Here is a 10,107-nt window from a genome sequence, read left to right as displayed (position 1 = left end):
TCATATATCATCCGTCATAGAAAGCTATTAATATCTGAAACTGGTATGGTTACTATATATAAATCATTAATTTTTGATTGGTTGATACATGAATTCGACAAATATGAACAGTACACGAAATCATCCTTGACTCAATTACCATGTACACCACCAAAATGGATATCTAATCGACACAATGATCATTTTTACTACTGTTGAAAATGTTTGACTATTAAAAAAAAAAACCATTATGTCGACTAAATAGACACCGCCTGTCTACCACAGGGCACACACCACACCATCTGTGCACTACCACAGGGTACACACCATCCTTGTGAGCTTTGGAAAAAACAGCAGTCTCTCATAGAGCTTGAGATGCCGACATAAATCTCCCCAATATAAGATTTCAAATCATGTTGAGATCCGTAGGAGGCGGAGGCGTGGAATATACAATCCTGCCAGGTGGCTACTGAGCTTCTGCTTCGTGGATATCTCACAACATCACTATTCATCCACACGACACATAGCCATTAAGGTGGATTCCCACACAGACAAATGGTTACCAACTATTCACTGACCATGCCTTTATAACTCCCTGCCATCCTGCCCTATCTTCTCCAACATTATCCTTACATTCTCATTACTCTACATACATTTGTTTGCATATTTTCACAATGGCTCCTGCAGATAGGAGGTGTGGAAAGAGTGAAAGAGCATATGTTACGTTCTTGGCCGGGGGTGGAGATTATGTGAAGGGAGTGATTGGGCTTGCAAAGGGTCTCAGAAGAGTCAGAAGTTTATACCCTCTTGTGGTTGCAGTTTTACCAGACGTTCCAGAAGATCACAGATTGCAGCTGCGCCGCCAAGCTTGTATTCTTCGGGAGATTGAACCCATCAGTCCTCCCCACTGTGGGGTAGAGTTTGCCATGGCTTATTATGTTCTCAATTACTCCAAGCTTCGAATTTGGGAGGTAAAATAACAAAACTCTGCAAATTACTTTCTTCTTTGTTATTGTTTTCATGAGAGACAACTGATGTTTTTTGATCTTCATGTAATCATTTAGTTTGAAGATTACAGCAAGATGGTGTACCTGGATGCCGATACACAAGTCTATCATAATATCGATGATTTGTTCGAGAGGGAAGATGGGTATTTGTATGGTGTTATGGACTGCTTCTGTGAGAAGACATGGAGTCATTCTCCTCAATATAAGATTGGATACTGCCAGCAATGCCCAGAGAAAGTGCAGTGGCCTCTTGAATTTGGTGAACCTCCTCATCTCTATTTCAATGCTGGGATGTTTGTTTTTGAGCCTAGCAGATTGGTCTTCGATTCTATCATGGAGACATTACAGGTTACAACTCCAACATGTTTTGCAGAACAGGTATATTTATCAATTACAGCTCCTTAAAAAACAAGATATAAAATAGTAGTTTACTATTGAATTGGTCTTTGTTTGTTAATGGGTATGTAATTATTTTGCAGGACTTTCTCAATATGTTCTTCCGGGATGTGTACAGACCACTTTCCCCAGAGTACAATCTTGTTACTGCCATGCTGTGGCGTCACCCTGAGAAAGTTGACATCCATAGAACAAAAGTGGTCCATTATTGTGCAGATGTAACTTTCCTCTATTATATTACTTTTCATTTCAGTTCTAGTAAGAACATGTCATTGTAGTCTGTAAAGGTTTTGAGTTTCACACACAATCATCACAGAAGCTTTGCAAATCAATCTCATGGATTTTGAGAACTTATATTATGTAGGTTCAATTCTGATTTCTCTTGTAATAAGAACATCCTTGGTTAAATGGGTTGTGTTTTTGACAGGGAGCAAAGCCATGGAGGTTCAGTGGGAAGGAGCAAAATATGGATAGGGAGGACGTGAGAATTTTCGTGGAGAGATGGTGGAGTATTTATAACGATTCCTCGTTGGAAGTCAAGGGAGAAAATGGGGTTGAAGCAAATTCAAGGAAAATAAGATCATGGCCATTAGGGGGTGCAAGACAACCCAAGTTCAGCCATGCCACTCCAGCAGCCTAATGTGACCTGCTGCTTATGACTGTATAATCTTATGTTATATGTTGGTATATGTCAATAAGATTTGTGCTTGGGTAACTTCATGTTATATGTTGGTATTTGTCAACAAGATTTGTGCTTGGGTAACGTTATACGTTTTTATATGTATGAATGCTCATGGAAGTTTTCTGGCAGTGTTGTTTGTAAATACATGATCGCTGGAAAAAGCAATATATACAGAGTTTCATGTCTGGAATATGAGGAAGAAAGATATTTGCCATCAGTTTTATCTGAACTCTTTAGCAAGTTGTGTTCTTTGTAAATATGCGGTAGGTGGAATAAAGCATTATATACAGGATTTCATGTTTGGAAAATGATATAAAAGAATTGTTGCAATCTTAAAGTGAACGTACTTTTTCTAATGTAGAATTCATAAATGTGAACAATATTTATGAACAATAGAATGGATATAAATTTTATTTTATTTTCTTTACAAGAATAACAAGAAAGTAGTATTATATATTTTTGTATTAAAATAAAGTTTTATATAATAAAATTGTATTATAGATATTTTTATTTTAAATTTTTTTTTTTTTCTTTACAAGAATAACAAGAAAGTAGTATTATATTTTTATATTAAAATAAAGTTTTATATAATAAAATTGTATTATAAATTATTTTTATACAATGGATGGATAAAGAGTTTGAGAGGTTTCATTGGATAAAGAGAGCAACTTGATTTGGCGCTTCCAACAAATCTAAAGGTGAGAGGTTTCATTGGATATAAAGAGCAACTTGATTTGGCGCTTCCAACAAATTGAAAGGTGAACTGGTATGTAGATCTGTTTTTATTTCAAGCAATTGTCATGAGTAGGTATAATATACATATATCAAATTGTAATTTTTTTTCAATGGCTTCTAAACCTCACAAAGAGATGAGAGAGATGAATTGATCTATGCATGGGTTAATAATTTTGATGCAAATCCAACAACATTGAATTAGGATTACTCGATATGGCATTCCCAACATTGTTTCCTGATAGACTATGTGACTGGTTAGAACCCCAAATGAGGTGAGTGCATTTGAATGAATTTGTAAAGCATTTATTGAGGTATAAGGATCATCATTTTGGTCAACATCCAAGAGTCAGATGTTTTATGATGAATAAAATAATGAGACATCATGCACATAATTCATATTCATCTACAATATTTGTGAAAAGAAAACCATTAATGAGTTGCGTCAACATGTGGAAAACATGCTCATCTAGTTGATAGGTTAATGCGATTTGGAAGCAAACTTAGGTGTACAAGGTCATATTGGGCTCAATGTCATGCAAAATTGACATACATGCTTCATCAAATCAGCTCTCTTACAATATTCTTTACATTGAGTGCTACAAACATGTATTGGCCTAATTTGCATGCATTAATGCTAGGAACACTGCCAAGTATTCTACAAGAAGCTCAAATTTGGTGAAGACATAATGTTATAGACTATCCTCATATTGTTGCACACTACACACTTAAGACATTCAATATTCTTTACATTGAGTGCTTGTATTGGCCTAATTTGCATGCATTAATGCTAGGAACACTGCAAGTATTCTACAAGAAGCTCAAATTTGGTGAAGACAAAATGTTATAGTCTATCCTCATATTGTTGCACACTACATGCACTTAAGATATTCGATATTCAAAAAAGAACTTTTAGAAAAAGGAATGAATATTAAAGATTACTAGACTTGGCAACATAGGTTGTCAACACATGTGTATGAGTTCCTTTGGATGCATGGAGCACCAAATATTGACAACATTGATTGGTGAAATGAAGAGAAAAAGAAAAATGTTGTGAGCTATTTTCATTCCATTGTTCATGCATGGAATCCTACATAAGATCCACATTAGCAAAATATGCAGGCATGCACATAAATATTTTCATAGCATAAACTACTTATACTTGATGATATATGACTAATACATTTGTTTGTATTTTCAATTGTAGGCATTCCAAAATTGTCATCAACATCCATGTTTAAAAAATATAGCACAACTTGTAGAGATAGATATTGAGCGTGACTATGAAGAGATGCTAAACTCTGTAGAATGACACATAGTGTGTAGGGAGGGTGCATGCCTAATAAAAAAAATAATGTAGAATGGTTTGTAATAACTATTTAATTAGTTAAAAAAAAATCATATGTTTAAATATATAAAAAATATGCCAATTACTAAAATATACAAGTTCATATTCATTCTAGGTATAAAGCCCCTTGGTCAATGAATCTAAAAGGATCCAAATTATATGAAGAGATAGATACATAAGACAAAAAGTTTGAACCAACAAGACATGATGAAAGAGTGAATTCACATAATCATCACATATTGCAATTATGGAGAGCAAATATATATTGCTAACTTGTTCTTTCCAACCAAGCATGTCGTAATCAAATATATTGCAAAGTATGTCACAAAAGAAAAATATCACTCAAAAACATATAGCCAGATGTTGATGTGTCTTTCAAACAGGGAAAACCTTGATGATTTAGCTGCACAAGCATATATTTAAGGCTTCTAAATAAAATAATCATAGAAAGAGATATTAGAGCTCAAGAAACATGCCACATGTTGTTACAACTTCCATTAGTAGAATACAATAGAATATTTTTTAACCTAAATGTTTCATGTGAGGTGTTCAAACCTATAGCTATACATATTGAAGAGAATGATGAAGAATAAACAATATCTTCCATTGATGGATATAAAATAAGGTCTCCTTCTATGGAACATGTCTCATCGATTAATGCAATTAGATCATGGATTTATAACCCTAAATGAAAAAGAGACAACAAATGGGAGCCAAGGTAAAGTGCATCTATTGTCAGAGTTATCCCTAAATTTGTATCCATTCCTCCACATGACTTAAATAAATGAATTGAGTTTTATTTTTCAAATTTATTGTTGTACAAACCATTTTGTGACATAGAAAGAGATATTGGTCATGATCATGACTCCATAATAGAAAAGTGGGAGTCATTCAACTATAATGTTTGGCACATGGAATGAACAATGACTATAGAAAATGTTGAAAATACCAATAATTCTGAAATTGAAGACAATGAACTTGTTCAAAGAAATACCGTAGAGAATAAATGGGAAATTTTATTTATGTTGCATCATTGTCAAAATATACATCCCTTGAGACAATAATGCTATTAGTAAAAGGGTTATATAACCTATAAGCTTTACTATGCTCACTCTACCCAAAAAAAATATGACTCACTCTTGAGAACCAAATTTTTGATCAACAATATGGACCTAAGCCAAAAAACATAAAACTTAAAAAATGACTAAAAATGAGGTGGTGGACCTCGACATGGATGAAGATGCAATCGAGATTGGAAGTGGGGAAGCTACACCTGGTGGAGCAACAAAGAGAACTAGAGCGAGTGTTAAGAAAGCTGCTGCTGCTTCTGCTAAGGATATCCGTAATCTTAGGGATAATATCAAAGACCTATATGGGATTAGCAGTAACTTGGCTAATTCCCTGAAAAACATAAATTAGTTCCTTTTGTTGGGTCTGGCTGGTTTTTGCTAGTTTTTTGGGGCTTTTAGCTATTTTTTTCTAGTTATTTTGCTAGTTTTCCCAATGTTTGTTCCTCCTGGTTTCTTAATGCTTTTATCTTGTAAGGTCCTTTTGTAAAGGGTTTCGGGGTCCCTTCAAAACCTGCTTTTACTTTAATAAAAAATATTGGGCTTCTTTTCATGCCATGCTTCATAAGGAGTTATTATTGCAAATACTCTAGTGGGACTCTGATTAAGAATGTACACTATTGTAAAAATTGCATCAACCTAAAAAGAATACTCAAACCTTTAGTTTGTAACATACTTCTTGCCATTTTTAGTACTGTATGATTTTCCTCTCAGCTATCCCATTCTTTGGAGGTGAGTGAGTAGTTGTGAGTTGTCTTCTTATACCATGCAAACACAAAAACTCTTGAAATATCTTGAGTAGAATTCTACTCCCTTCATTTTCAACAAGGGATTTGAACCTTTTAAATGTATCAAATGCTTCATCCTTGGACTTCAAAAATTAAACCCAACAATATCATGAGTAATAATTAATGAATGTAATGAATTATGATGACTTACCCAAATTCTTGGTCTACATAAGACCACACATATATGAATAAAGTAGTTGAAGATGATAATGGGCCTTCCATGCGTTACCTTTAGAGAATGATTATCTTACATGCTTAATTCTTGGTCTGCATAAGACCACAAATATCTGAATGAAGTAGTTGACGAGGGTAATGGGCCTTCCATGCATTTCCTTTAGAATTGCCTTCAGAGAATAATTCTCTTACATGCTTGCCTTTAGCATGCCCTTCACAAGTTTTTGTGCATTCTTGAACCAAAGGCAACACAAAAACCAAAAATTATGATGTAAGAAACTTCAAGTATTAAAATTCAAATGTCCATATCTTAGATGCCACAACCAACTTTTGTCCTCATATGCCATATTGATAAGATAATGTTATGTTCACCAAACTTCAATGGGAAAATTCTTTGACATAGGGACTACTATAACCACACGACTGCCTTGGTTTCTATCATAGATTGTACATTTCTGGTTGTCAAATACAACCTTATAATTATTTTCACATAGCTATCCAAGACTTTATAAATTGTGCTTTAATTGTGGAGTAAAAAAATTTCTTGAACACTTTTAATATCTTTCTTTTTAGCAACATCAATGGCTCTTTTCATTGCAATCTCCAAAGTGTTGTCATTACCAAGCATAATCTTGGATTTAAAATTCTCATCAATTTTAGAAAATAAATATTTATTACTAGACATGTGGTTAGAGCATGCCGAATATAAATACCAAACGTCTTTCATATCATTTTCAACTTTGCCACAGGATACAAATAAATTACTTGAGGAAGCCTCTTCTCTCCATCGAGCATAATTGACATTTTTATTGTTATTGCCCAATTTAAATCTACAATCTCTTTCAAAGTAGCCATACCTCTTACAATGGTAATAACAATGGATATTTCTCTTATCAAATTTGCCTCCATCTTTTCCCCCTTGACCACTCCTTCGTCCTCTATTTCTTCTTGAATAATTTTTATTTTGGCCTCTACCTTGACCTTGATTTCTCTTGGAGCTATTGTTTGCATATTCATGCTTTGAAATATGCACCTTAGATGAAAAAAATTTCTCATTAACATTTCCAGAAGATTGTAACACTGTATATTTCTCTTGTCAAATATGCCTCTACCTTTTCCTCCTTGACCACTTCTTCTTCCTCTATTTCCTCTTGAAGCCTCTACTTAAGCATTGATGATCGATATTTCTTGCACATCTTCATGCTTTAAAATTTAGACTTTAGATGAAAAATCTAAAGTCAGATTTTAGTAAGATATTTTAATGAAAAAAATTAAATCATTTTAATTAAACATAATTATGACTATCAAAACAATGCCAATCAAGTTATAAGTAAATGTTACAACTTCATTTTTTAATGCATAAATACATTAAATTATGTTGTTCCTACAATATTTTATGGATGAAAAAAGATAAATTCAGATTTTGAGGTAAATATTAAAATAAAACTGTAAAAGTTTAATTAAAAGGACTATAATATTTAACACTCACTAAAAAATCATCATTTAGCTTTTAGATAGTTCAATCTTTATGCCTCCAATATATCTGATAAGATATTCCCAAACTAAAATGTGTGAGATAAAATTGTCTTTCCAAATTTAGTCTAGAAAACACATGTTCACATTTCACTAATAAACTTGTATGTTTATCTTGATAAATAAATGCAGATTATTTTGATAACTAAATGCAAAATTATTCTGAGTTGTATTAACACTGTTATGATCATCTCCAAAATCAAGAATTTGAGAGTGAAATTAAAATTGGAATAAAAAATAAATTTGAAAATGCCACTGGATCTAATCCAATTATTGATCATTAAAAACATAAATAATTAAAATACATTTTTATTTCTATTTTCAAAACTAATTTTTATTTAAATGATATATTAAAAAAAATATAAAGAGCTACAAATAGACCTAACCTCCTTCCTTTTCTAAAAAAATGCAATAGACTGTTTTTGATAATAAAAGCAACCAAAAACGAGGGGGCTGACCCATGGGTACAATTAGGAGAACAATGGAAGGACCATTGTCTGCAAACAATCAGCATAGAAGCAGCCTTTTACCTCTATCAAAAACAAAAACCATCATACGAGAGTTTATCAGCAATAAAATATTACTAGTCAGCGTATACTTCCAGTGCCACGCAGGGCTATAAGCATTAAAATAAAAACATAAGCCAAAACTAGACCTATCAAGCTTACTACACTGCATAGACAAAAAATTCCTCCACATGCAGATAGTTAATTCTTTTTCCCATGACTCTTCTTAGGGAGCAACTTCTTCGCCCATTCCTTAGTGAGGAACTTGAACAGGCCTTTAAAGTCCTCGTTCTCCTTGGCTTTTCCTTTGTCCGTGCTATCTTGCAAAAGGCACAGAGTAGTGGCCGAGCATCTCATGACATTCAGAGCGAATTTAGACACATCATGCATCTTGGACTCCGTCGCCTCCAATCTACTGGTAATCACCCACATGGTGTTAGAGAGGGCTTCTATCTTTTTCCTGAGCTCCGCCAGGTTGGGATCTTATTCCTTCACACTACTGGCCTCTTCAACAACCATCACTTTCTCAATCCTAAAGGTCGGGGATGGGTAATTGGCAGGCTCTGGGCTCAAAGAGGCGGCCAGACTATCAGAAACATGGGTTGAGCTCACAGAAAGGGGGGAATGTTTGAGCTGGGCCTGGGGAGTTTTATCAGTCAGAATGGAGTTGCCCATGTCGTGCGATGAGGAGGGGTCTCTTAGGGATTTATCAAAGGGTTTAGAGGCCAATCTGGTAGAGTGGCGGGGCGTGTTGGCATCTTCGGTAAAGTCTGGGTCTGAATCAATTTCTTGGATTTTAACTTTTTTAGGGGTTCTGACCTCGTCTGGGGAGTGATTCTTGGTTTTATTACTGGAGGAGCCAAGTTCCGTGCCATGGGGGCTTGAATCATTAATGGCCAGAGGTTGGCTTGAGGGGCCGACATTCTGCACAGAAATGGAATGGGGCGGGCAGAGGGCGAGGTGGAAGTTGAACAGGTAGAGCATAAGGCCCTGGTGCAGGATAGGAAAGTCTTTTCCTTTCTTTTTGGCTTCAGCTATATCTTTAACGTTAGCATCCATCAAGTGCAACAAAAAGAACGGAATGGAAATTAGGTCTTTGTTCCTCAAATGGTTCAGGAAGGGGAGGTGGTAATAGCAAAAAATGCCATACCTACCTTCGAGCGTAAAGTACTTCATCACAATGTAGCAGACTTCATCCCAAGGGTGCGGGAGTTCCTCTCTGTTAAAGCCTCCAGCCCTCTTGACAGGATTCTCGCCGTGGCGGAAAAACTGGTTAAGGCTGGTAGAGTCTGCAATGCGGCTTTGTTTTTTCCATTTTCTGCCCTCCATAGAGAGGTGCGTAGCCTGGGCTATGACCTCTTTGTTTATTTCGAAGGAGATTCCTCCCACAGTCACCCTTCTATTCTCCCAAGAGGACACAAATTGTTTAGAGAGTCTCTTGTCATTGCCCTTCATGTTCTCCATAAATTTGTCAATGCCTCCTTTGGTGCACACGAACTAGGCCACAGGTTTGGCTTTGAACTCCTCAACTTTGTTGGGTTCCAGCCTGAGCTTGTCCCCCCCCATTTTAGAATCCTCTAGCTTCACAGTTTGAAAATAACAGAAAACCAGAACGCAGAGCCGAAGCAAACTCAAGACGAAATGGTTAGGAAAAATGTGCCAGACTTGGGTTAAACGGTTGTAATAATCATAGTGATTATTAACCTTTAAGGTCTCATAGATATCGCTGGCTTGAAATCTACTCGGAGCATGCGAGCTATCACTCGGGCCAATGTGAGTTGACAGCTCATTGCTCAGACATTGTATAAATTAGACACATATATAAAAACTATCACTTAATTATTATTTTATTTTACCATAAAAATGAATAAAATTGCACAAAAATGACCATTCTG

General features: G+C 35.1%; 1 protein-coding gene across 1 annotated transcript; it reads left to right on the top strand.

Moving 5' to 3' along the window:
* Window positions 1–613: 613 nt before the first annotated feature.
* On the top strand, window positions 614–2,022 carry LOC131066608 (galactinol synthase 2-like). The gene is made up of 4 exons (XM_059219500.1): window positions 614–950; window positions 1,044–1,364; window positions 1,466–1,600; window positions 1,810–2,022. Exons 1-4 carry the CDS (start codon window positions 654–656, stop codon window positions 2,020–2,022), a joined length of 966 nt encoding a protein of 321 aa, XP_059075483.1. The 5' UTR covers window positions 614–653.
* Window positions 2,023–10,107: the final 8,085 nt, after the last annotated feature.

Source organism: Cryptomeria japonica, chromosome 4, assembly GCF_030272615.1.
Source record: "Cryptomeria japonica chromosome 4, Sugi_1.0, whole genome shotgun sequence".
In the NCBI taxonomy this organism is placed as follows: domain Eukaryota; kingdom Viridiplantae; phylum Streptophyta; class Pinopsida; order Cupressales; family Cupressaceae; genus Cryptomeria; species Cryptomeria japonica.
Note: the sequence above shows the minus strand (reverse complement) of the source record. Positions and strands in the feature narration are given on the sequence as shown.

Excerpts from the sequence above, each read along its gene's own strand:
- LOC131066608 (XM_059219500.1), top strand. The coding sequence starts at position 654 with ATGGCTCCTGCAGATAGGAGGTGTGGAAAGAGTGAAAGAGCATATGTT. Across the intron at positions 1,365-1,465 it reads CAACATGTTTTGCAGAACAG|GACTTTCTCAATATGTTCTT; the intron begins GTATATTTATCA and ends ATTATTTTGCAG. Across the intron at positions 1,601-1,809 it reads TGGTCCATTATTGTGCAGAT|GGAGCAAAGCCATGGAGGTT; the intron begins GTAACTTTCCTC and ends TGTTTTTGACAG.